Source organism: Dipodomys ordii, unplaced genomic scaffold, assembly GCF_000151885.1.
Source record: "Dipodomys ordii isolate 6190 unplaced genomic scaffold, Dord_2.0 Scaffold23, whole genome shotgun sequence".
Lineage (NCBI taxonomy): Eukaryota > Metazoa > Chordata > Mammalia > Rodentia > Heteromyidae > Dipodomys > Dipodomys ordii.
Window position 1 is genome coordinate 7,716,426 of NW_012267239.1, and position 27,362 is coordinate 7,743,787.

General features: G+C 49.5%; 1 protein-coding gene across 2 annotated transcripts; it reads right to left on the minus strand.

Moving 5' to 3' along the window:
• Positions 1-1,399: 1,399 nt before the first annotated feature.
• Cabp1 (calcium binding protein 1) lies at positions 1,400-27,356 on the minus strand. Of its 2 annotated transcripts, XM_013014342.1 has the most exons (7): positions 17,862-18,036; positions 12,379-12,555; positions 7,396-7,426; positions 6,990-7,133; positions 5,144-5,253; positions 4,771-4,918; positions 1,400-1,857 (listed from the first exon to the last, which is right to left on the minus strand). In XM_013014342.1, the coding sequence occupies exons 1-7, from the start codon at positions 17,904-17,906 to the stop codon at positions 1,832-1,834; spliced, it is 681 nt and encodes a 226-aa protein (XP_012869796.1). In that variant the 5' UTR covers positions 17,907-18,036; the 3' UTR covers positions 1,400-1,831. The 2 variants fall into 2 exon arrangements, with proteins under 2 accessions (XP_012869796.1, XP_012869797.1); XM_013014343.1 differs by lacking the exons at positions 12,379-12,555; positions 17,862-18,036 and adding an exon at positions 27,251-27,356.
• Positions 27,357-27,362: the final 6 nt, after the last annotated feature.

A 27,362-nucleotide genomic window follows, 5' to 3' on the forward strand; every position in this document is an offset into this window, starting at 1 on the left:
AACAAAACAAAAAACACCACCACAGGCAGTTTAAAATTCAAACTTGACTTGAATTTTCATAGCTCTACTTATGTGCTAAGCAATAATTCTGTGTGTGTGTGTGTGTGTGGTGGTGGTGGTCCTGATACTTGAGCTCAGGACCTAGGCAGTGTCCCAGAGCACTTCTGCTCAGGGCTAGCTAACATTCTACCACTTGAGCCACAACTCCACTTCCGGCTCTGGCTGGCTTTGAACCGCGATCCTCAGATCTCAGCCTCCTGAGTAGCTAGGATTACAGGCGTGAGCCACCAGCGCCCGGCCCCAGGTGATTCTTATTCATGGTAAAGAACCAGTAAGTTGGCATATACTGGCTACCTTGCATATCCAAGTATGTCCCGAGCCTACCCACAATTCTCCTGGGCTCCTTCAGCTCTTCATTTGCAGAAGTTAATTGCAATGCCTACAGTGGCTCTATTCTATATGACCCCATTGCATAATCCCAAAGTTGCCCACATCTGGCAGCCCCAGGAGCATACAATTCAATGCCTTGTGTTTATTCTGTATTAATCCTTTTATCAACTCTGCCACGTGACACTTAAGGTTCAGAGAAGGCACACAACTGGCCCAAAGTCACACCGCAAGCAAACTCAAGGCCTGAGCACTATATATCTGCTTCCCACCCCAGGAGACATAGCAGCTGTTTTGACACCTGTCTCTTCAAACAGTTAGGACTTCCTCCAGGGAAAAGTCCTTGATGTCACTTCCTCAGGAAAGTTCTCCCTAGAGCAATCTGGCCTCCTAATTCTACCCTGCTTGAAGGTCACACCAGATGTGTTTACGTCATGTCTGTCTCCCTAACCAGTATGGAGTAGGAGCGAGTCAGGAAATGGTCCAGCCCTGTGAGACGCTTCCCCAGCACTCCTCCCTAACTACACAATCACCTCTCCACATCCCCCTCTTAGAGAAGAGCACCAGGTCTTGGAAGTTGCCAGGTTATGTTACTGAGCAGGACACTCAGTAACTGCATGCAGGGTGCAGGGAAGACCAGCCAGTTCTGGGAGTGCAGGTATTATATCCAGTGCATCATCTAACCAGGCTCAAGAAGCAAAGCAGTGGCTTATACCTGTAACCCTAGCTACTCAGGAAGCTGAGATCTGAGGACTGTGGTTTGAAACCAACCCGGGCAGAAAAGTTGGTGAGACTCTTATTTCCAATTAGGCACCAAAAAGCTGGAAGTGGCCCTGCAGCTCAAGTGGGAGAATGCCAGGCTCCAGTGAAAAAAAAAGAAGTAAGAGATCAAGGCCCTGAGTTCTACCCCCTAGGACCATGCCCAGGCACAGACACATATCCCCCCCTCCCCAGCCCGCAGAGAGAGAGAGAGACAGAGACAGAGAAGCAAAGACCATCCCTGGTTGTCATTCTCTTGGAAACATGTTTATTGGTTCTGAGATCACAGGGCTGAGGCGAGCTGGGACAGGCATAGAGCTAAGGAGGGCAGCGAGAGGCTCTGCCCCTGGGGCAGACATGCTGTGTGGGGTCTGCTGGCAGGCTCCCCCGCCCACCCAGCCAGCAGTGGGCTGGGCACATGGCACTTGGCGCCTGGCGTGACCTCTGCCGGCTTGGCACGGTGGCCTCCTCGGCGGCGGGCGCCCCCTTTCCAGTTGCAGGAGTTGTGAGTCTTTCACAGTGCGGAGGGGTGGGGGTCCGGGGCGGGTACCTCCCCGGGGTGCAGGCAGGCCCCTTCCGCCAGTACATCCTGGGCTCTCGGCGGCTACAGCGGGGCGAGGCGAGTTCCTGCTCCTCTTCGCCCCACCTGTGGGGGCTTGGCAGTCCTGGAGGGGCCCTCAAGGCCTCAGCGGGACATCATCCGGACAAACTCTGGGAGGGGACAGGGGTGGACAGGAGGTGGCAGCAGTCAGGGTGAAGCCGCCTTCCCTACCGCCATTAACTCCCAACTGAATGGGGTCCAGTCCCTCAGGTCCATTCTGCCCCTCCAACCCTTCTTCCATCCAGCGGCCAGGGCTTCTTTCTAATCTGCAATCTGACCTCTACTCAAACATCCCAAGGCTCCCACGGGCGCTGTCCAGTGTCCTGACATTTCCCACTCGCCCCTTCTGTACTACACCCCCATCTGTTCCAGCTTACTCACACCTCATTTTCAACTCGCAAGATGGTTTGCATGCTGCTCTCCCTCCCTCCCATCTTCTGTCTCCTCTCAGTTTTCCTATAACAGGTCTCCTTTCCCAAAACGCTTATTTTTTTTCTTTTTCTTTTTTTTTGGGGGGGGTGGGGAGTGGTTCTAGGACTTGAACTCAGAACCTCATACTCTTCTTGGCTTTTCTACACTTGAGCCACACCTCCACTTCCAGATTCTCACTGGTGAACTGGAATCTCTTAGATTTGTCTACTCAGAATGACTTTGAACCCAGTTCCTCAGATCTCAGCCTTCTGAGAGGCCCAGCTCTCAGACCATCAAGACTTTATTTATTTATTTTTGACAGTTGTGGGGCTTGAACTCAGGGCCTGGGAACTGTCCGTGAGCTCTTTTTACTCAAGCCTAGTGCTCTACCACTTTCAGCCATAGCGCCACTTCCAGTTTTCTGGTGGTTAATTGGAGATGAGCGTCTCACAAGCCGGGCACCAGTGGCTTATGCCTGTTATCCTAGCTACTCAGGAGGCTGATATCTGAGAATTGTGGTTCAAAGCCAGCCTGGACAGTAAAGTCTGAAAGACTCATCTCCAATTAACCACCAGAAAACCAGAAGTGGCATTTTGGCTTAAGTGGTAGAGTGTTCACCTTGAGCTGAAGAGCTCAGGGGCAGCAGCGCTCAGGTAGAGTTTAAGCCCCACGACCAACAACAACAACAAATACTCTCACTGATTTTCCTGCACGGGCTACCTTTGAACCATGATCCTCAGATCTCAGCCTCCTGAGTAGCTAGGATTACAGGAGTGAACCACCAGCTCCCAGTGTCCCTTTTTAAGAACAATTTTTGTTTCACAGCAAAACTGACTGAAAAATATGAGATTTTCTGCACCCACACTTACACATGCACAGGTTCCCCACCAGAAAGATCCCACACAGAGTGGCACATTTGATTTGATGAACACAGGTCTGTGCATACTAGGCAAGCACTCTACTACTGAGATCCTTTTATAAGTTGTGCAGGCTGCCTCTGAATTTACAATCCTCTTTCCTCAGTCTCAAGTAGCTGCAATTCTAGGCAGGTACCCACACACCCAGTTTAAGAGTTCACTTTTGGTGCTGCATTCTATGAATTTGGACAAACATCTATATGATGATATAGCTCTATTAGAGTAGTGTCATTGCCCAAATCTCCTGTGTCTTGGCAAACTCTGATTTTTTTGTTATCTTTTTTTGTTGTTGTTTCTGGCTTGAACTCTGGGCCTGGGCACTGTCCCTCAGCTCTTTAGCTCAAGGTGAGTACTCTACCACTTGAGCCACAGCACCACTTCTAGTTTTCTGATAGTTAATTGGAGATAAGAGTCTCATGAACTTTCCTGCGTAGGCTGGCTTCGAACACCATCCTTGGATCTCAGCCTCCTGAGTAGCTAGGATTACAGGAGTGAGCCACTGGTGCTTGGCTTGTCTATCATTTTTGTCTTTTCCAGAATGTCATATAATTGGAACCTTATACTGTATAGCCTTTCAGCTTGGCTTCTCAGTGAGATGCATTTATAGTCCCTCCATGTCTTTTCATGGCTCGATAGCTCATTCCTTTTTATTTTGCCAGTCCTGGGGCTTGAACTCTGTCTGGGCTTGGGCACCATCCCTAAGCTTTTGTGTTCAAGGCTAGTGCTCTACTACTTTGAGCTACAACTCCATTTCCAGCTTTTTGAACAGTTAATTAGAGATAAGAGTCTCATGGACTTTGCTGCCTAAGCTGGCTGTGAACTGAGATCCTCAGCTCTCAGCCTCCTAAGTAGCTAGGATTATAGGCACCGACGCCCAGCCAAGCTCATTCCTTTTTTTAGTACTGAATAATATTATGTTGTCTCGATGTACGACTTTTTTTTGGTACCAGTACTTAAAACTTGAACTCAGGACCTGTGTGTGTTCCTAAACTTTTTGTTCAAGACTAGTGCTCTACCACTTGATCCACAGTTCCACTTTTGGTTTTAACTAGCTAATTGGAGATAAGAGTCTTATGGACTTCTCTGCCCAGGCAGGTTTCAAACTGTGATACTCAAATCTCAGCCTCTTTTTTTGGGGGGTCCGGTCATGGGGCCTGAACTCTGGGCCTAGGCGCTGTCCCTCAGCTTTTCAGCTCAAGGCTAGTGCTCTACCACTTGAGCCACAGTGCCACTTCTGGCTTTTTTCTTTTTTGCTTATGCGGTGCTGAGGAATCGAACCCAGGGCCTCATGCATGCAAGGCAAGCGCTCTACCACTGAGCCACCTTCCCAGCCCCAAATCTCAGTCTCTTGAGTAGCTGGGATTACAGGTGTGAGCCACCAGGCACACCTTGAACAAAAGAAGCTCAGGGACAGTGCTCAGGACCTGAGTTCAAGCCCCAGGACTGGCAAAAAAAAAATCAGAGTAGTAGAAAGGTGGATGGATGGAAGGATGATGGCTGGATGGCTGGATGAATGAGTGGATGGGTGCATAGAAGGATGGACAGATTGGCAAGGAATTCAGTAGAGGGGTAAGAGGAAGGAAGGCAAGGGATACAAAATTGGGTTGAATTAATCATGTGGTGGATACACCATTGGAGGGCTCCATAGATGGCCACTGCTGGCTTGCCACTCTCTCACTTTCAAACTCCACCTACCTTCAAAGTCCACTCGTCCATCCCCGTTGAGATCTACATCTCGGATAATTTCTTCTATGTCTCGGTGTCCCACTTGATGACCCAGAAGCTTCCTCATAGCCTCTCGCAATTCACTGGTGCTGATCTCCCCATCACCATTGGTGTCAAACTAGAGCGAGCAGGAAGGAGAGCAAGGTAGCTATCTCATGGAGACTGTCAGCAGTAGATCCAAGGCTGAGCTTTACTTCAAAAGTCTCCCTTCCCTCAGGTCCCCTCTGGGTTAAAATTCTCTCCCTGGTCTGGGACCCGGGGCTGGGGCTTCTTTTCAAGCAGCTATCTGGAGACTGGAACCCTAACAGCCTGCTCCATCTACCTGTGCTTACCTATTACTCACCTCTCGAAAGGCATCCCGCAGTTCCTTTACGCCAATCATATCTGCTGTCTCTGCCAGGAGTTTAGGTCCCATAAGCTCCACAAAGTCATCGAAGTCTACATGGCCTCCCACTGAAGCAAGAAGAAGGGCAAGGTCACTCACAACCCATCCGATCTCCACTTCCAGCTAGGCATTTGTTAGTTGAGGGCTGCCAATCCCTTCTTTATCTCCTTTATCTAGGTCAAAGGTATTTTTTTTTGGGGGGGGGAGGGTCGGGTGAGGCTTAAACTCTGGGCCTGGGCGCTGTCCCTCAGCTCTTCAGCTCAAGGTGAGCACTCTATCACTTGAGCCTCAGCATCACTTCTGGTTTTCTGGTGGTTAACTGGAGATAAGCGTCTCACGGACTTTCCTGCCTGGGCTGGCTTTGAACTGCAATCCTCAGATTCCAGCCTCCTGAGTAGCTAGGATTACAGGTGTGAGCCACCAGCACCTGGCTTATAAGACTCTTAACTCTGATTAACCATCAAAAAGCCAGAAGTGGTGGTGTGGCTCAAGTAGTAGAATGCCAGTCATAAGCAAAAAACAAAGCAAAAAAAAAAAAGGTAAACTAAGGGACAATACCCAGGCCCTGAGTTCACGCTCCAAAATAAATTTTAAAAAATAAAACAAGTTCAGATGGAGAGACCCAGATGCACTCAGAGAAGGGCAGAAGAGAGATATTGAAGCATTGGGTGCCTGGCTGTCACAGGCCATGTCCCAAGCTTTACCCTTGCTGTGAAAACACCAACCCAACTTCCAAGTGGCTCTCAGTTGGTGGGAGAGCCAGAGGGTTAGCACCCACCTTCCTACTTATAACGGTTCTCATCCGGGGACTGCTCAGCCAGTAGCAGGGAATAACCCCCTGCTGACAGAATAGGTGGGTAAAAGGGTCCCATATCACCTCCCAGAGCTCCCAGCACACTCACAGGTAGCTGGTTGGGGAGTTCGCCCTAGGTCTGCTCTTTTCCTTCCTTCTCTCACTTCCTACTCCATTCCAATGCTCTCTTTTGTCTCCCCACAAAACTAATACCTGTATATAGATCCCTGTCTCAAGAAAATATAGACTAAAATAGAAAACAACAGTACTGCCAAGAAAAAAAAAAGCTAGACAATGATGGCTCATGCCTGTAATTCTAGATATTCAAGAGGTTGAGATTCAGAAGGATCGAAGCCAGCCCAGGCAGCAAAGTTCATAAGACTCCACTGCCAAAATAACCAGCAAAAAGCCAGGCTGGAAGCGTGGCTGAAGTGATAATGTCAGCCAAGCAAGCAAGCCAAGTGCGTAAGACCCTGAATTTAAACCCTGGCACACACATACATGCAAAGGAAAAAAAACAATGAAACAAAACAACAAAACCCATAGAACATCCTTTTGATCATTTTTTTTCTTTCTTTGAAATCAGGGCCTGGGTACTGTCCTGAGTTCTTTTGCTAAAGGCTAGTGCTCTTCACTTTGAGCCATAGCTCCACTTCCAGTTTTCTGGTGGTTAATTGGAGATAAAGAGCCTCACAGATTTTCCTGCCCAGGCTGGTGATGAACTGTGATCCTCAGATCTTAGCCTCCTGAGTAGCTAGGATTACAGGCATGAACCACCAGTGCCCAGCTCCTTCAGATCATTTCTTACTGTGAGCCAGCTGGCTGTGGGACTGTTAAAAAAAAAAAAAAACTATCTCTTAATTAACTCTTGTGCGCCATTCCCCTTTCACAGGTGAGGAAATTGAGAGCACAGAGCTAGAAGTATTTTTTTTTTTGGGGGGGAGAGCAAGCAACATTGTCCCCCAGGCCTGTCTAACAAGGAAGGAAGGAGGTGTCTGCAGAGGGACTCACGGTTCATGTTGATCTGCTGAGACAGCTCGATGAGTTCCATCTCAGTGGGCATGTAGCCCATAGTACGCATGCAGTTCCCCAGGTCCCGGCAGTTGATATAACCATCTTTGTCCTTGTCAAATTCTCGGAAGGCCTCTCGGAGCTCTGGGGAAGCAAATACAAGCAGATGTAATTGGAAGCAGGACCAGCAGAGCATCTGGGAGCAAAGGCAGCCCAGGGCCAGCCAGTTTGGAGAGATGGTCCCAGGAGATCCCAGGACTCCAGGGCCCCTCATTCACCTCAGGCTCACTCCTTTGATGGCTGGTACCAGTGCAGGGACCCTGCTCCCTGTAGAGCCCCAAGTGTCTCTGCCTCTCTTCTCACAGTTTCCCTCCCACACCTCCCTTTCCCAAGGGCCAAATTTTACCTTCGATCTCCTCTGGCCGAAGTGATCTGTCCTGAAACAAAAGAACATGTCCTATTAGCCACAGCAGTGGGGGAACTGGAAGTCACAAAATTCTGTCAACGGGGACACTGGATGGAAGGGGATGGGAATGGAGCGGAGGTTTGTCTGGATTGTGTCCTTGAAGGGAGATGGTGTGGCTCCTTAGGCCACAGAGACACTCCTCTGCTTGTTTTGAATCCCAAGGACCCAGCCACTCCCCAAGCCACACCCTTATTTCAGACACAAGAATGGGTCGGGTCAGGCAGAGCTGGTCCAGAAGCAAAATCTGTAAAGCAAACAGGACTGGAAGAGGTCACCACAGAGAGAAGAGAATGCAGGAGGAGCCAGGCCGCAGAAGCCTGCAAGATAATGGGAGGAGACGGGCTTGCAGGGGGAGGGGAGGCAGGGACCACATAGGCAGCCCCAGAGGGAGAAGTGGGGGGGTGCACCCTGCTTCCTGGGCAGCACCCCACCTTCCCCAACTTGGCCCCATCTTCACACCTTGCCCTGTCACAGGACATGGCATAGGACCCTGGAGGCCACTAGTGCCTCTGGCAGCTGCCAGGGTCCAAAGCACATCAGCTTTCAGTAGGGCCCAAGGAAACCCTGAGTCCAGGTGTCAAAACAGATGGTGGTGAAATCTCCAAAGAGCAGGCCCAGAGGAAGGACGGGGCAGGCTCCAGATAGAGATTACCATGGCCCCAGGGCTGCCCAAGAGGAAGCCAGACTGGCACGGAATGAATATGGGTGACCAGATGGACATGATTAAGTTTCCAAACTGCCTCACAGTGTTCTAGCTCTCTGCCTTGGGGCAGAGAGAAGACAAGGCAGGTGTGGGCACCCGGATGTTTGAACACATCGCTGCAGGCACAGCCCAATGAGCTTGCAAAGTGGCTCTGTTGTGCACACAAGCTGTTCCAGCCAATGTGGCCAGGGTGAGTGAGTGCAGACTAACTGTCCACCCACTCTACACTGGCCCCAGAAGAGGAGCACCAGCACTGGGAAGTCCAAGAATGGAGTAGGAAGGGAAGGGGTGCTGATGTTGAAAGGGGATGTGAGCAAGCAGGCTGCAAGCTCCCCAGGTCCCAGGCTGTATTTACAGCTGAGGGGAGGAAGACCAGCCTTCAGGGATTCTTTTCTGGCTACGACAGGAGGCCTTCGTTTCAAAGGTTGCTCAAGCAGTGGCACTAAGGTATGCCACTCCTGTCCTCCTGTCCCCAGACAGGCTCACATGTTCCAAGACTTTTTAAAAAATTAATAACTTATTTAGTTATTTTTGGTGTTGGTACTGGGGGTGAATTCAGGGCCTAACAATCCCCCTTGGCTCTTTCTTTTGTTGCTGTTGGTTGTGGGTCCCTGAGCCTCTTGTGCTCAAGGCTAGTGCTCTACCGCTTAAGCCACAGTGCCACTTCCGTGTTGTTTTTTTTTTCTGGTCATAGGACCTGAACTCTGGGCCTAGGTGCAGTCCCTCAGCTCTTCAGCTCAAGGCTAGTACTCTACCACTTGAGCCACAGCATCACTTCTAGCTTTTTCTGCTTATGTGGTGCTGAGGAATAGAACCCAGGGCCTCATGAAGGCAAGCGCTCTACCACTGAGCCACCTTCCCAGCCCCACTTCCAGTTTTTGAGTAGTTAATTGGAGATAAGAGTCTCATAGGGATTTTCCGGCCCAAGTTGGCTTCAAACCACAATCCTCAGATCTCAGCTTCATGAGTAGCTAGGATAACAGGCTTTAGCCACTGGCACCCAGCTCCCCTTGTGTGTGTATGTGTGTGTGTGTGTGTGTGTGCACGCACATGCATGCTGGTCCTAGGGCTTTAACTCAGAACCTAGGTATTGTCTCTGAGCCTTTTTTTTTTTTTCCACTCACTGCTATAGTGTTCTACTACTTGAGCCACAGCTCCACTTCTGGCCATTTGGTGAGTTAATTAGAAATAAGAGTCTTATGGATTTTTCTTCTTGGCCTGGCTTTGAATCATGATCCTCAGATCTCAACCTCCTGAGTAGCTAGGATTACAGGCATGAGCCATCAGTGCCTACCTTCCTCTTTTAATCCTCTTGTATTCCCAGAACTCTTGGAACAGCAAAGCCAGGCACCTGTTCACAGTATGCTTGTGTCCAGAACCTGGGTATCTTTGGTTCACACATTGTTGTGTCCTTTGCTCCATACAAAGAGGGGTCTGGGTAATGTGATCTGGACTAGAGCTCAGGACACACACTGGTATGGCAGGGAAGTGGTGTGCAACAACTTGGGGGGTCAGGTGGGAGGAAGTAGCTACACAGTCATTTTCCCTCAAAGGAAAGGACAAGACCTTGGGCCTTAGAAGTAGACAGTCCCAAAGACTTCCTAACTGTGGCATCTTGGGCAGGTCATTTCTCTCCTCAGAGCCCTGGTCTCCTTATCTATAGTATAGGTTAAAACCAGTACCTTTTTTAAAGGGCCTTTGTAAACATATAAGACAAGACTTGTACTGAGCATGTGCAAGTCAATAAATGCAACCTACAAATGTTTGTATCTGTAAAATGACACCATCACCCTCTTCCTGCGACTACTCAGTCACCTGAAGGAAGCGGTCCAATACAGTAGCCACTGGCCCCACGTGGCTTTTTTAAAATTATGTTGGAAGACTAGGGGGTATAATCCAGTAATAGTTTGTCCTTAGAATGCCGAAGGCCCTGGGTTTGATGCACACAAAAAATAAAATATGGGCTGGGAAGGTTGCTCAGTGGTAGAGCACTTGCCTTGCATGCATGAGGCCCTGGGTTTGATTCCTCAGTTCCACATAAGCAGAAAAAGCCAGAAGTGGCGCTGTGGCTCAAGTGGTACAGCACTAGCCTTGAGCTGAAGAGCTGAGGGACAGCGCCCAGGCCCAGAGTTCAGGCCCCACAACCAGCAAAAAATAAATAAATAAAATATTTCTTGCATTAGAATGAAATCGAATGGATAATTCAGCTCACTAGTTGAACTAGCCACATTTAGGATGTGGGCAATAGTCACATGTGCCTAGTGGCTACTATTTAGACAACATGGATTTTAAGAACAATTTAATCATTATAAAAACTTTTCTGGGGCTGGGACCGTGGCTTACTGGTAGAGAGCTTCCCTAGTATGCATGAAGCCCTGGGTTCGATTCCTCAGTACCACTGACATAGAAAAAGCTCAAAGTGGCTCTGTGGCTCAAGTGGTAGAGTGCTAGTCTTGAGCAAAAAAAGCTCAGGGACAGAGTTCAGGCTCTGAGTTCAAGCCCCAGGACTGACAAAAACAAAACAAAACGCAACCAAAAAACACCCTTCCTGGAAGCTGGGTGCTGGTGGTTCATGCCTGTCACCCTAGCTACTCAAGAAGCAGAGGTCTGAGGATCAAGATTCAAAGTCAGGCTGGGCAGGAAATCATGTGAGACTCGAATGCCCAAAAAAGCCAAAAGTAGAGCTGTGGCTTAAGTGGTAGAGTACTAACCTTGAGCAAGGATGCTCAATAAAGACCAGATGGAGTTCAAGTCCCAGAACTGGCAAAAAAAAAAGGTAAAAAAGAAGTTTCCTGAAGCCAGGTACCAGTGGTTCATGCCTATAATCCTAGCTTCTCAGGAGGCTGAGATCTGAAGAGCATGGTTCAAAGCCAGTCAGAGCAAGAAAGTCCATATAACTCCTATCTCCAATTAACTATCAAAACACTGGACTGGAACCATAGTCCAAGTGGTAAAGACCTACCACTTGCCATAAATAAGCAAATTGAGTGAGTACAAAGCCAGTTCAAAAGCCAGTTCTGGGGGTGGGGGTGGGATGTTCTAGTAGACCATGCCACATAGAGTTGTTAGGAGCACACAAAACTACATGAGTTTGAATCCTATCTCTCTCCTCTGGTTTTTGGGGTTTTTTTTTTTTTGGTCGGTTGTGGGGCTTGAACTCGGCCTGCGTGCTGTCCTTTAGCTCTTCAGCTCAAGGCGAGCATTCTACCACTTGAACCATAGCTCCACTTCCAGTTTTCTGAGTGGTTTATTGGAGATAAGAGTTACACAGCGGGGCTGGGAAGGTGGCTTAGTGGTAGAGCGCTTGCCTTGCATGCATGAGAGCCTGGGTTCAATTCATCAGCACCACATAAGCAGAAAAAGCCGGAAGTGGCACTGTGGCTCAAGTGGTAGAGCGCTAGCCTTGAGCTGAATGGCTGAGGGACAGTGCCCAGGCTCAGAGTTCAGGCCCCAGACTGCCCCCCCCCCAAAAAAAAAATTCATGGACTTTCCTGCTTGGGCTGGCTTTGAACCTCGATCCTCAGATCTCAGCCTTCTAAGTGGCTAGGATTACAGGTGTAAGCCACGGGCACCCAGCATTATCTCTACCCTCTTTTTTTTTTTTTTGTCGGTCGTGGGGCTTGAACTTGGGTGCTGTCCCTCAGCTCTTCAGCTCAAGGCGAGTGCTCTACCACTTGAGCTACAGCGCCACTTCCGGTTTTCTGGTGGTTTATTGGAGATAGGAGTCTCACGGTCTCTCCTGCCCGGGCTGGCTTTGAACCTCAATCCTCAGATCTCAGCCTCCTGAGTAGCTAGGATTACAGGCGTGAGCCACCAGCGCCCGGCCTTATCTCTACCCTCTTGTGAGTGTTACCTACAACCTCAACCGTGCTTCCTCTGGGACTTGGTTTCCTCATCTGTAAAAGGGGGTGATAAAAAATAGCCACCTCTAGGAGTTGCTGAGGCTCATAACGAGCAATGCACCAATATACTCATTGGCACAGTGCTCCAAAGAATTTATCTGCTATATTATTTTTGGCGAGTACATGTGGGCTCACTCTGTAGCAAGACGTGGGAAACTTTGGAGAATCAGTTCCTGAGTGGGAGGGGGCTCAGAAGCATTAGAGGTGTCTCCACTGGGGGACAGGAGGTACTGTGTACAGAACCCATCTTCTTCCCAGTACCTCCTCACGCCCTGTGAAGCCAAGCTCAGCAGGCTCCACTGGGCTTAACTTACGTACAGGCTGCCTGTTCTCGAAGCCCTTGCGCAGGAAGATGCAGGCAGGCCCCAGCAGGTTGTGCATGACAGCGCAGTTCTGAGCCAGCATCAGGAGTGGTCCATGGAGCTCGCCACCAGCCTCCAGTTCCTCCTCGCTGGTCTGCACCACCACATAGTTGCTCTTCTCTTCCTGGCGCATCTTCAACCAGTACCAAGCAAATACAAAAGAGAGGCAGGTGTCACCTCTCTGCCCATCTAAGCCCTTCTGGTCCTGGCCTGGCTTCAGCCTGGCTCCTGGTCTAGTAGGGACTTCTCCTCAAGAGTCAGGTGGTAGAGTTCAAGGAGTCCCATGATGCGCAGCGGCAGGCACCAAATTGGTCCAACAGATGGAGACTCCGATCCTTGATGCCAACAGTTGTTCCAGGGAGAGCTGGGTATGATACTTGTGGTGGGGTACTTGGTCATGCATGCACATTCTCACACACACACACACACACACACATACACACTGATATACATATATACAGAATCACATGCCCAAGTGCATGCAGCTCACACAGAAAAGCTGAACAAGGGAGAGGCGTCTGTCCTCACCAATGAGAAGTGTTCCCTCAGAGTGTCATGGGTTGATGTCCTTTCCCAAAAACATTTCCAATGTCCCAGCTCAACCCCAGGGGCCTATGTTGTGTCTCCCTGACCGGATCCCAGCTGGATGCTCGTTGGAAGGCTAGGGGAGCAATCAGGCTCTGCAGCATCTGATAGACTGGAGGATGGGAACAGCGGTACCATGGCTGACACAAGTAAGACAGGTAGGGTGTCAGGGGTGAGGAGAGGGACAAAATAGATGTGTGCCACCTCCAAATGGGCAGGACTATTCATTCCAGCCCACCAGATTTCTTGATGTAAAGCACCAGCTGGGCCCACCAAGGCATGTCTGTGCTCCCATTCTACTTTTTTTTTTTTTTTTGCCAGTCCTGGGCCTTAAACTCAGAGCCTATGTATTGTCCCTGAACTTCTTTTGCTCAAGGTTAGCACTCTACCACTTGAGCCACAGCTCCACTCTTTTCTTTTTCTCTTTATGTGGTACTAAGGAATCAAATCCAGGGCTTCATGCATGCTAGGCAAATACTCTACCATGAAGCCACATTCCCAGCCCCATTCTACTCTTTCTGGTAACCTCAAGAGTGGCAAGCTAGCCAGGCGCCGGTGGCTCACACCTGTAATCCTAGCTACTCAGGAGGCTGAGATCTGTGGATCTCGATTCAAAGCCAGCCTGGGCAGGAAAGTCCGTGAAACTCTTATCTCCAATAGACTACCAGAAAACCAGAAGTGGCAGTGGAGCTGTAGCTCAAGTGGTAGAGCGCTCGCCTTGAGCTGAAGAGCTGAGGGACAGCGCCCAGGCCCACAGTTCAAGGCCCAGGACTGACAAAGAAAAAAAAAAAGTGGCAAGCTTTCCAGCAGTTCTCCTTTTCCTCCCTCCTGCCTTCCCTGGCTCCTTGCCCAGGCTAGACTGCAGGACCTAGAGGTTGAGGCAGAGGCCCTGTCTGCTTACCGAATATAGCTGTGCTCCCAGGCCCTGGCTCCCCCATCCTCCTCCCTGCAGGTTCCCATGTAGCTATAAAAAGTCAGCATTGCACACAGACTCCCCTAGGACACAGCAGCATCTAGACATAACATGCTGTTGGCCCCGGCACCCCCAGCAAGCCCAGAGCCTCTCCAGAGCTGAGGTTGGCACTATGTCCTGCACTGGGTAGGGAGGGCTCCTTTCAGCATGGCAGGGGTGGGAGGAGGCAGAGCCTTCCCAAGAAGAGGCTGAACCCCTGAGGGCCGTCTGTATGCCCTGCCATCTCATACTATCATACCCCATTTCCAGACAATTGACCCAGCTGACTGATGGCCCATACCTAGACCAGGTTCAGCCAGTCCTGCCAGTCTGAGCAAGCAGAGCCATTCCTACCCTATTCTCACAGGCTTCCCCACATACTCTTTAGCTAAGGGCTATAGATAAGGACTCCTTTCTAATCCTTTTCAACATCCTAAGATTCTTGTAGGCCCAGAGACGGAAGAGCGAGTCTTGGTTTCTAAAGGAAACACAGTAACTCAGACCCAAGCTGAAGGAACTCAGACCAAGGCTCAAGCTCAGTGAGTGCAAGAAGGAAGTTTTGGAACTCCGTGGATGTCAGACAGACCAAGGATCCATTTGGACTTGATGCCCCAGGGAGGTAAGACCGAGGGCCTCTGCAGTACTCACTCCTACTTGAGGATCCAGGCTGGTGGTGGCATAGATGAAGAAAGTCCTTTCACCTTGGAGGGGATCCAAAGAAAGAGCTTGGGAGTGAGGGATACATTCTCACAAGATGCTGTAGAAAACCAGACTTTTCATTTCTGGCTGAATCTCATGTACTTGGCTCAGAATGAGTGCCAGGCAGGAAAGAGGAGGCAGCAGGTGGCACAGCTCTGAGAGGCGGCTTAATATGCTGGCGTTGGGCAGTCTCAGGGCCAAGTTCTGGCTCTGCTACTTGCTTGCTGTGTGACTTTGGGCAGGTCCCTTCCCCGGCCTCCACTTTCCTTCTCTTTGTGGTAAGAACAATCTTTTCTCTAATACAGGATTCTTGTGAGAAATCAATGAGCTACTACATATATAAAGTGTTCTGCATAGTACCCGGCACATGGGAAGAGCCAAATCAATGCAGTTGCCATAGTGATGAGAGTGATGGTGGTGGTGATGCAACTGAAGAGATTCTGGGTACCAGAAGGCATTCGCTTCTGGCTCCAGAGGAAGTAGGGGAACATCTACCAATCAGGAAACAAATGAGAAGGATGAAGAGGAATTCGCTCCCCCGAAGAACCAACCAGTGGTGTGACTGGGGAATTTCCACTGCACTTCTTGAGTTTAACATTGCCTGGCACCAAGTTGCCCCGGGAAGCTGCTGTTCTTCTCCAGCCTGTGATGGCACCTGACAGCCTGGTCCTTGCCTAGCTCAGTGCCTGGAGCGGCTCACCTATCACCATTACCAGTTCCCTAGCTACCATTCAGAAAGCCAAACCACAGGCAGACACTGTATCTAAGCACCAAAGAACTTGTCCTGGCTACAGGAGGAATCGGCATATCTCCTGACCTTAGGACTTTTCTACCAACACAAATTAGCCAAAAGCACACAGGTGGAGAGTCTTGTCCCTGAGGGTGGTCAAGGAAAGGCTGGAAGATGGGTGCTTTATAGATGGGAGGGGAGATTTGTCACACTGAGTGGGATCTAGGACTAAGCCTTAAAGGTCAGATTCAGGAATCTATGAATAACATTTCTGACTTCAGGAAAAAGGGTGGGGGAGACTTCTGGAGAGAAATAAAACACCAGCTCTAACTTCCCATGGTACAGGGTCTAAATCCCAGCTCTGCTTGGAATCAGAAAGATGCTTATCTTTGTGTTCAGCAATCTTCTCAGCAAACTAGCCAAGAAATACTTAGTGGAAAAGGGTGAGTAAGGGTAGCAGGTTGTAAACAGTCAGGAAAAAGCAATGCTTACAACTACCGTAAGAAACATGACAGACAATGAGGTGAGTTGTATGATCATTAGCCTTACTCCATGGTCTCAGAGCATCTCGAGCTGGAGGTATGGCAGAGTCTGTACTTAGTATATGTGAGGGGGCTGGGAAGTTGGCTCAGTGGTAGAGTACTTGCCCCTCAAGCATGAGGGCCCTGGGTTCGACTCTTCAGCACCACATAAGCAGAAAAAAGCTGAAAGTGGCACTGTGGCTTAAGTGGTAGAGCACTAGCCTTGAGCTGAAGAGCTCAGGGACAGCACCCAAGCCCAGAGTTCAGGCTCACAACCGACAAAAAAATAAAAATGTGTGTTGTGGCCCTGGGTTTGAGCCCAGCATACATCATCATCATCTTCATCATCATCATCTCCCCCATTCTCCTGTTTTCTTCCATTCCTTCTCTTTAAAGCCCAGAGTGGAAAAGTTATGACTACAATGGCAATAATACCATTTGAGTACCATATATGCCAAGCAGGTTAAGATGTTAAGATGGCAGAGAATTTACTGGACACTTAACCCCAGCAACACACACAGAAAAAAAAAAAAGATCAAAAGGCAAGGGAACTGAGGCACAGTGGTTAAGTAATTTGTTCAAGGTCATTTGGCTGGAAAGAGGAGACCTGAGTGGTTTGACTGTTAAGCACTGAAGTGTGAGGGAAGCTGGGGAGGAGACAGAAGGGTGATTCTTGTTATTAAGTGCACTTCCTCCAGCTTTGACTAGATTCCTTGCAATGGTGTGCGCCCGAGGTCCTCTAGACTACTTCCGGATCAGTTCCTGCCTCTCTGAATCAGCCTGGATGCCACCTTGGAGGCAGAAGTCTCTCCTAAGATGATGACAGATTATAGGAGACCGGGGAGACACACAAGAAACCATCAGTCCTCAGAGGGATCCAAGAACAGCAAAGATTAAATGGAATTTGATGTGAGCAGCTTAGCCGAATGAGGGAGATGAAAGGCATGAAAGCCAGAAATGTCCTAAATCAAGGGGCTGTGAAACTCACGGAGGAGGTAGGGTGGGCTGTGATAAAAGGCATCATTTGCTAACCTAAGAGCTTCGTTGTGTCACATGACCTTCCTCTGAGAAATCATCGAGCTCCTTATCGAGAAACTGAAAGAACTGGAGAAAACCATGCCTAGGATGCCTTTAAATATATTCCTTTAAATGGTATCTGAATCTCTTCTATGGCCTGACTATCGGAGGGCTAGAAATACAGATGGAGCCCCATGTGAAGCAAAACCCTGCAGATGCAACTTAGACCTGCATGAAAGACAGCTCTCCCAAAAGGAATTCTTGCGAAGAGCATCATCCTAGCATTTAAACAATTGGTGAGTAACTTACATATACCCCAGCTCTCAACATTTCTGTTGGGCACCCTGATTTCTCAAAGGATGAAACATGGGAACATGGGTCCTATACCAGGCTGGTCCGTCTTGAGATTCTCTGAGCTGATTCAAGGATTATCGGGCGTATGAAGAGGGAGGTCCTGTGTCCTGCCTACTGCAGTGGAAGGCATTTCTAAACCCATAACGTGAAGGCTTAGAAAGCATCAGAGAGGCGCTCAAAGGACCCTCTGAGGACATGAATGAGCCCCCGGGCCTACCCTGGGAACTGTGTTCCGATCTGTTCAACAGGGGCTGTGCACCAAAAATCCTAAGAATATCATGGATAACCCATAGCTCCAAAGCTCTGTGGTTTCTTTTAGAACTCCCTTGTACAAATTCCCAAACATGGCCTCCCCTGACCCTGCCACCCCCGCCTACCAAACAGTTCTTAGTCCTAACTTTGGCTCCAAGCTAGGGACATAAGAAACTGTGACAAGAGGGTCTCAAGAGGTGGGAATGGGGAAGCGGCTAGGGACAGAAACCCCATAAAGCTCAGCAGGCTTGTGATGGACATCCATTCCCAGTCCCACTTCAGGGACCACCCCCCACCAGCCTCAGGGAGTGAAAACTCCAGAAACATACCTTCCTTGAAAGATTTCTCAGTGGCGACTTGACACAGTTTCCCATTCTATGCTGAAGCAGCCCCTCTTGGGATCTCCGGGTCCATGAAGGAGGCTCCTTGTAGGGCTAGGAGACTCAGTGGGGGTCACTGCCAGCCCCAGCCTCCCTCCAGCCTGTGTCGCTCTTCCTGCAGGACTGAGCTGAGCCCTTTCTTGAGCGCGCGTGCTCTCTTACTCGTCTGCCTCTTCTTGCTGTCTGGATCTTTTTTTCTTTCTTTTTTTTTTGTGGTGTGTGTGTGTGTGTGTGTGTGTGTGTGTGTCTGGGTTTAACTTTCTGGGTACTTTCTTAAGGAGACAAAGGCAGAAAGGAGAATTCAGGGCCTGGAGGGGGAAAAAAAAACCCACAATCGCCTGGAGAGCTGATGGCAGAGGGCAGCTGAGCTGGAAAGCTGCCGGATCATCTACATCAGATTAGAGCTGAGTTCGTTCTCTCTCTCCATCTTTCTCCCCTTCCCTCAGCCCCTCCTCTCACCACTGCCAAATCTGTAGGGAGATTGCTTCGGGGAGGGGGACCCAGGGTGGCATCTGTAGCTGGGAATTAGGCCAGCCGATCTAGAAGAGGAAGCTGGCTAGTTTGGGGGCCCCCCAAAGCCAGGGTGCCTCACAGCTCGCAGTTCCATACATGTACAAACACCATACACACACACACACACACACACATACACACACACACACACGCAAGTCCCCAGGGAGACGTATGCCTCTTCTTTAAGAGCAGTGAGCCGGACAAACGCCAGCCCTCACAGCCCCTGGGCAATCGCAGCTGGATGAAAAGCAGGCAGCTCCAGTTGGGGGCCGGAGAGATCCTATGACGTCTCCATTACGCTCCATTTTTTACACTTGCCTCATCACTGGAAGGGGATGAGGCTCCAGGGCAGGTGGTACAGCTGAGTTGTCAGCAGAGATCAGCTCCCTCCTTCTGCCTCCTCTGCTGGGTACGAGCTCTCTGGCCCAAGGGAAGACACGGAGGGAGGGGCAGGGTAGAAATGGCACTGGCGCTGGTGTTGGCACAGAGGGCGTGGGCAAGGTTCCCAAACCTTCTCTGCATCCTCTACTGAATTGTAAGGACAGTTCATTGGCTTCCATGGAGTGCAGGGCAGTGGGCCGCTCTTTACAAACAGTCTTCGTGGTCCCGCAGCTGCAACTTTATAGCTGACTGGTTCTTCTTCGTCCCTCCAGATTCTGGCTCTGGTGTGAATTCATCTCAAGCCCTCAGATGTCCCATTTGAGACCTATAACTGGAGCCAGATTAAGGGTACGGGGAGGAAGCAAACCTGTCTCCCCTGCACCCAGTTTTCTCCAGCAGGGGGCACCAGAGATAGACACAGAGGCAGAACAACCCTCAGGCCCCTGACCTAGGAAGCTTACCCACCACAGAGCCCGGAGCTTCAATCCAGACTGGCTCCTTTCCCTGAGATGTCTGTCCAGTCTGGGAAGTCAGAAACCCCATCAGGGAAGATGCCAAGAACACTGCCCAGGGGTGGCACAGGTTGGCTCCTTGGGAGGTCTTTGGCTGGCTCTCAGTGGCATCAGGCTGCTGTTGACCAGAGAACTGATTTTTTTCCCCCCGTGTGTGTTTCCAATCCTGAGGCTTGAACTCGGGGCCCAGGTATTATCACTGAGCTTTTTTGCTCAAGGCTAGCACTCTAACACTTGATCTACAGCTTCCTTTCAGGCTTTTACAGATAAGTCAGGTAGTGGTTCAGGCTTGTAATTCTAGCTACTCAAGAGGCTGAGATCTGAGAATCATGGTTCAAAGCCAGACCAAGGCAAGAAAGTCAGTGAAACTTTTTTTTTTGTCGGTCCTGGGGCTTGAACTCTGAGGGCCAGGGCACTGTTCCTGTGCTCTTCAGCTCAAGGCAAGTGCTCTACCGCTTGAGCCACAGTGGCACATCTGGTTTTTTAGTGGTTTATTGGAGATTAGAGTCTCACGGACTTTCCTGCCCGGGGAACTGTGATCTTCAGATCTCAGCTTCCTGAGTAGCTAGGATTACAGGCATGAACCACCGGCTCCCAACCCGTGAAACTGTTATCTCCAATTAACCACCAGAAAACCAAAATTGGAGCTGTGGCTCAAAGTGGTAGTACACTAGCCTTGAGCAGAAGATAGCTCAGGGATAGTACCCAGGCCCTAAATTCAAGCTCCATGACAAAAAAAAAAAAAAGTCTCACAGATTTTCCTGCCTGGGATGGCTTCAATCTCCTGAGTAGCGAGGCTTACAGGCGTGAGCTACCAGTGCTTGGGGTGTGTGTGTGTGTATTCACAAAGGGCAGGAAGGAGCAAGCAGCCAACATAAATGCCTTCTTCAAAAATGTTTCTTGTGGGAACAGGGCATGAAGGAAGCACTTCCTGGCCTGGGCACAAATCAGGTTCAATAAATAGACTTTCAACGAATAGGAAGTATAAGGGGTCTGAGGTTGAGTCCTGGCTAGGACTCAATCACCTCCTGTTCCCCAGCTTCATTTTTCCTCCCCTGGAAATGGGGCTTCCCCTATCTGGCTAATTAAGTGTACAGAGGAAATGAGTGCCACATAATAAGGACTTGATCAGCAATTATTCCAATGGAAGAAGTATCATTTGCCCAGTGTTTACATGCCTGGTACTGTGCTTGGCTCTGGAGATATTACAAACTTCAGGATTAAGATGCTCCCTGCTGGCCAGATACGGTGTCACAGGCACTCCTGTAATCCATTCATGAGTGTGGGTAGAGGAATCACTGGCAACCCCAAGCCAAAATCCAGAGATGAGCTAAAGTTAAAAGGGGCAGAGGAATGGCTCAAGTGAGTGCCTGCCTAGGAAGGCTGAGGCACTGAGCTCAAACTCCAGTACAAAAAAAGAAAAGAGGGGCTGGGAAGGTGGCTCAGTGGTAGAGCGCTTGCCTTGCATGCATGAGGCCCTGGCTTCGATTCCTCAGCACCACATAAGCAAAAAGAAAAAAGCTGGAAGTGGCGCTGTGGCTCAAGTGGTAGAGCGTTAGCCTTGAGCTGAAGAGCTGAGGGTCAGCGCCCAGGCCCAGAGTTCAGGCCCCACGACCAGACCCCTCCCCCTCAAAAAAAGAAGATGTAAGAATAAAAAGCCTGGTGCTGGTGGCTCAGACCTATAATCCTAGCTATTCAAGAGGCTAAGATCTGAGGATCACTGAAGGCAGCTTGGGCAGGAAAGTCTGGGAGACTCTTAGCTCCAATTAACCAGCAACGGGTAGGAAGTGGAGTTATGGCTCAAGTAAGTGGGAAAACACCAGCCTTGAGTGAAAAAGCTAAGGGTCAGTGCCCAGGCCCTGAGTTCAATCCCCTGTATTGGCACAAATATGCATTAGGGGAAAATTTCCCAGGCACAAGATGAATGGAAGGACAGACAGACAAGACAGGCAGGCAGACAGACAGGCAGGCAGACACAGACATGCAGACACGCAGACACGCAGACACGCAGACACACACACACACACACACACACACACACACACACTGAGGAAGAAAAGGACAGGATGGGCAAAGAGAGCAGCTATACAGAGCCAAAACTGAATAAGCAAAGTATGGCAAATTGTCCCCCAGTTCACCTTCTGTAAGGGACTATCAAAGCCACACACCATTTTTTTCATTCCCTCCCTCCTTCCCTTTCTTCTTCCCTTCCTCTCTTTCTTCCTCCCTCCCTCCCTCCTTCCTTTCGTGTACTGGGGATTGAACTCAGGGCTTTTTTCCTTTCACTCACAGCCGGCACTCTACCACAAGTGACATCTCCAGTTCTAGCTTTCTGCTGATTAATTGGAAGTAAGAGTCTTTCCAATTTGTCTGCCTGGAGCTAGCTCCGAACTAAGATTCTCAGCTCTCAGCCTCCTGAGAAACTAGCATTGAAGACATGAGCCACTGGTTGGTGCCTAGCACTCTCAGGTTCTTAATCATAAATACTGAGGTAGGTTTTGGGAGGGGGGGGCGGGTAGAGAAACAGTGGGAGAGCAATCCTAAACTCTCATTGTTACAAACATAACCTGGGATATGTGGGGTGTAAAGTGTTCACCCTCCCTGGTTTGGGGTCAGTCACTGTCTTAAATGTTCAGCCCTCAGAACAGTCGTTTATTTGGTGAGACTAAAAATAAATGTACATCCAATATAAATCACAGGAGATAAAGTACCTTAGCAGGATCTCTCAGAGCTGATGAGCAGCTGTGGGCTGATGGGTATTCTAAATCCCTTCTGTGCCACTCTTGTGTATCTGTCTGAACTCCTCCTAAATATCTCTGGGAAAGCCTTCTGTCAACAGCTTCTTTCTGGAAAAGTTAGCTCATTCATGATTATCAGAGTAAATACAAGAAATCAAAACTATGTTCATGGAGGGGCTGGGAAGATGGCTCAGTGGTAGAGCATGCCTGAGGCCCTGGGTTTGATTCCTCAGCACCACATAAGCAAAAAGAAAAAAGCCGGAAGTGGCGCTGTAGCTCAAGTGGTAGAGCGCTCTCCTTGAGCTGAAGAGCTGAGGGACAGCGCCCAGGCCCAGAGTTCAAGCCCCACGACCAACCAAAAAAAAAAAAAAAAGAAAGAAAGAAACACACAGGGCTGGGAGTATGGCCTCATGGTAGAGGGCTTGCCTAGCATGCATGAGGCCCTGGGTTCGATTCTCCAGCACCATGTAAACACAAATATTTTGTTTTTAAAGGAACACATACAGTTCTCACCTCCAGAGCACAGACCTGGAGCAGGTATAGTCCTAGCTACACAGGAGGCTGAGATCTGAAGATTAAGAAGGTTCAAAGCCAGCAGAAAGTCTGTGAGACATTTATCTCCAATTAACTACCAAAAAGCTAGAAGCAGAGCTGTGGCTCAAGTGATGGAACATGAACCTTGAGTGAAAAAATGCTAAAGGACAGTCCCTGTACTGGAAAGCAAAAACACAGGCCTGAAGCTGAATCTATTAGGAAACAGCCATCATGGCCTGGCTCCCCATCTAATCCAAGGAAACTAAAACAAAAAAAAACTATTCCAGAGTAGCAAAACTATTTTTTATTCACTTGTAAATACTATGATCTGCCCTCCCCTTGTCTGTCTGTCTGTCTGTCTCTCTCTCTCTCTCGTGTGTATGTGTGTGTGTGTGTGTGTTTGTGTGCACACGTGCACCCAAGTGTGCGCGTGCGCCAGTCCTGGGGCTTGAATTCCAGACCTGGGCACTGTCCGTGAGTTTTTATGGCTCAAGGCTGGCACTCTACCATCTGAGCCACACCTCTACTTCCAGTTTCTTTGGTAGCTAACTAGAGATAAGAATTTCTCAGATTTGTCTGCCCGAGTTGCCTTTGAACCACAATCCTCAACTCTCAGCCTCCTGAGTAGCTCAGTTTACTAGCATGAGCAGCCAGTGCCTCTTTTACATGCAGAACAGCGTGGAAACTGGAATGGCCTAGCCAAGTCAGAAGAGATGGCTCTTTAGCTGGAAAGGGCAAAGGATGGGCCAGAGCCACTCGTTTTTATTTGATTTGCCTCCTCTACAAGGGTTTTTAGAAGCTTAGAGTAAGAGCACAAATCTTCCAAGACCCAGAGCCCGCGGACACGCTTGCTCTGAGTTAATTTCTGACAGGACATTATCTGTTCAGGCAGCTGGGTGGCAAGTCCTTAGCTGGGGACAGAAAGAGAACTAGGGACAGTCAGCTGATAATCAGCTTCTTCAAAGCCTTCCTCCTCAGCCAGCTCAGAGGCAGTGTGATTACATAAGGCAGTATGATTATATATTTTGAAATACCTTACACAGACCCTTATTCAGAAAACCATAAAGGTTGGCCTTAGCCAAGCACTCGTGGCTCACTCCAGTCTAGCTTACTCGGGAGGCTGAGGATGGCACACGTCTATCATCCCATGTTATATGGGAGGCTGAGATTGTGATGTCCACTCAGCACAGGGCAGAAAAGTCTAAGAGATTGCAGGGAGGAAGCTGGGCTCGGAGGTGTACACCTGAAATCCCAGTGAAAATGGGAAGCCTAGAAACAGGCAGATTGCTGCTCAGGTGTTTGTTTGACTGGTAGTAAGACTTCATCTTAAAAACAAAAACATAGGGCTGGATGTGGCTCACCAGGAATGCATACAGCCCAGCAAGCATGAAGCCCCAAGTTCAAGCTCCAGTACCACACACAAAGAAATAACATATAAAGGCTGCTCTTTAACTAGTATCCAGGTTGTTGGCATATTGTTTTTTTATCTTGTGTAACTTGGTGATACTCTGCAAGGCACTTGTCGATCTTATTTCTCGATGAAGAAAGAGACCAGTGAGGGAACATGAAAATGATCATGCCATTTTCTATCTCAAGCTGGGATTAGAACCATCTTCCAAACCACCATCCAATGCCTCAGCCCCTCATCTACTCTGTCTCCTGGGGCAGCAGAAATGTTCCATGACGTCAATGGAAGAATCTCAATTCCTGTTTCCTCGACTGTGAAAGTCTTATCTTGGTACCTCCAGGACCACTCTGTACCTGGCTTTCCCTGGAGCTCTAACAAGCAGAAAGAAGACACCCTAGGTGGTTTAGGTCAATAGCAACAACAATGATAATAATTAACACTAATGTGTTCTGCTTCATTCACTGGGACCAAGCTGTAGTCACTTCACCATATCTCATTTAACCTCCTAAATTCTCCCTAAGGGAAACTAAGATTATTCCTATCTTTCAAGAAAACAAAGAGCTTAGTGAGATTAAGCAATTTACCTATGATCAAAATAAAACCAAACAAAACAAAAGTAGCAAGGCCTGGGAATACGGCTTAATGACAGATTGCTTGTCTAGCATGCATGAAGCTAGCATGGGTTGGATTCCTCATTACCACATAACACAGAAAAAGCCAGAAGTGGCACTGTGGCGTAAGTGGTAGTGTGCTAGCCTTGAGCAAAAAGAAGCTCATGGACAGTGAGTTCAAGCCCTAGGACTGGCAAAAACAAAAATAAAAACAAAAGAAAATAGCCAGGCATTATGTCTATGATCCCAGGACTTGGGAGGCTAAGACAGAAGGATCAAGGTTTGAAGCCAGCCCAGGCAGGAAAGTCCATGACAATCGTATCTCCAGTTAACCATCAAAAAGCCTTAAGTGCAGCTCTCAAGATGTAGAATGCCCAAGCTTTGAACAAAAAAAGCTAAAGGATAGCACCCAGGTCCTGAATTCAAGCCCCAGTACTGGCACAAAAATCAAACCAAACCAAAACCAATGCTGAAACTTAAGACATGGAAAAATATACTTCTCTAAATTTAATTTGCCCTAAGCATATCCTATCTGAAAGTTTCTGTATTCAGAATCCCATTTCCATTCTCTTGGTTCCCTATTCTGTCCTTAAGGACAAAATTCTCAAAACAGACTAGAGAAGGGAGGTGAAGACTCATTCCTCCCTATCTTAGGAGACTGGGAGCTGGGACACTAAAGTCCCTGCCTGGCTGAGGATTTGTTGTGGTGGTGGTTGTTGTGTGTTGTTCAAGCTGGATGCTGTAAGTGGTGTCAGCAGGGAGCTCAAACTGAAGGTACTGAGCTTTAAAGCAAAAACCAGCAGCACCAAGAGGCAAAAAAGCTTCCAGAGGGAGCTGGTAAATATTTGATGGGACCTTCCAGCTCCTCCTGACTCAGGTGACCTTGTGACATTTCAGAACATGGGGCCAGAGAATATTGTTCATCTAATGACTGCCATGTTAGAAGGGACAAAGGCATGTGAACTACAATACTCTGAGCTCAGAAAGGGCCCAGACAGGCAAATTCCACAAGACTGAGAAGTGAGGATTTCTTTTTTTTATCCTTAGGAGCAGAGTTAGGTCCTCAGTCCACTAAGTAGTGTAGTTCTATGGCCTTTCAAACTGTTAGATGGTTAAATTCCCAAATAGCCAGGTTGCTGGTTATCTTATTTACCCTTGTCTCTTGGGCAGCAGCTGCCTGAACAAAGTAAGTGGTCAAGGAATATTTGATAAGTGAATTGCTGTGGTTCATTCAACAACGCAGCTGGCTCATTTCTGCCCTCATACTCTACACCTCTCACCAACACACAAGACACTGCAGTGAACTCCCTCGGCATGCCGCCACACTAACCCTCTCGGCTCTGTTCAGAATTTCTACTGCTGAGAAAGAGAGAGAAAGCTGTTTCCAGCTCTTTCCGCTAACGAGGGCTCCCTGCAGGAACAAAGCCACAAGCCACTGTCCTATTATACCACCCCAGCAGCCCCGTGCAACCCCGATCCGCGAGCGGCTGCCTTTATGTCTGACCTCCACCAGCAAGGTAGTGTATTGAGAAGAAATGTGCAGATCTGAAGCAACACACACATACACACACACACAGACACACGGCCACCTTGGAATGCTGATACAGCATAACAAGCCAGGGGCTTGACATTAGATCCTAGCACAGAAATACTCAAACCCCCATCCCCTGCCCTGCAGCCCCCACAAACCACACAAACACTCCCATCAGACCTCCGCATTACTCCCCCTGCTCTGCTGCGGCAGAACTGCCTCAGTGCCCAGCCACAGACTCGATCAGAGGCTCACAACTAGAGGAAACCTTGGCTTTGCTCAGGAGTTTGTCTGTCTGTCTCCTGGAGAGCTTGAGTTCCAAACTGTCCAGCAGGGTTGTGTCCACCCAGCTGCTTTGAAATAGCTTCCTGGTGCCCTTGAGAGAAAGGCCTGAGGGAAACACAGGGAGCCACTGGTGACCTCTTAATGGCTTTTCTGACCCGAGAACGCACAAACAACTCAGACTGGGGTTCTCTGGGTGTTAACTCTACTCCCTAGTACCTCACAACCGTCTGACCACAGTCCTCCTCAAAAACACTCCAAAGTTCCCATTTGAGTAGCGCTTCAGGTCAGCCCTCCAGGCCTACCGAGATGTCTTTTCCTCCTATTTCAGAATCTCCTAACTTTTTCCAGGTCTCTGAGGACATCAAGTCCCCCATTTCCAATTAAGTCTGGGGGACCCCAACTCTCCCTCTCCTGACCTCCAGGCCGCTAACTCTCTTGGGTTGCTCCCTGGTGGCGCTACCCAGATGCCACTGGAGAAGTGGAATTCGGCGCCACTTGCTCTTACATCCCGGTCCCCCCACCCCGTGACCCCTGAATGTCCAGGTCGGTGTGTGGAGGTGGACGGAAGGCTGGGGCGCCGTGCCCGGCCCGGCAGAAGCCGGGAGCGTGGACAGCGCACGGGGTGCTGAATCAGGGCCCCGGCCAGGGAGGACGGGATGGGACAGGACGGGACGGGACGGGGCTGCACGGAGCGAGCTGAGCGGGGGTAAGACCACCAGACCGGACCGGGGACCCCCAGGGACAGTGGAGCGGGAGCTCCGGCCGCGGGCCCCGGACGAGCGCCTCTTCCTCCCCGGAGCGCGGGGCCGAGGGTGCGGCCCTTACCTGGCCGAAGGCGGAGCTGAGCATGGGGCGCAGCCGGTGGAGGACCGGGTCCGCCTCGGTCCCCGCGGAGGCAGCGGAGTTCCCGCGGCCCCGGAGGCCGAGGTCCGGGGAC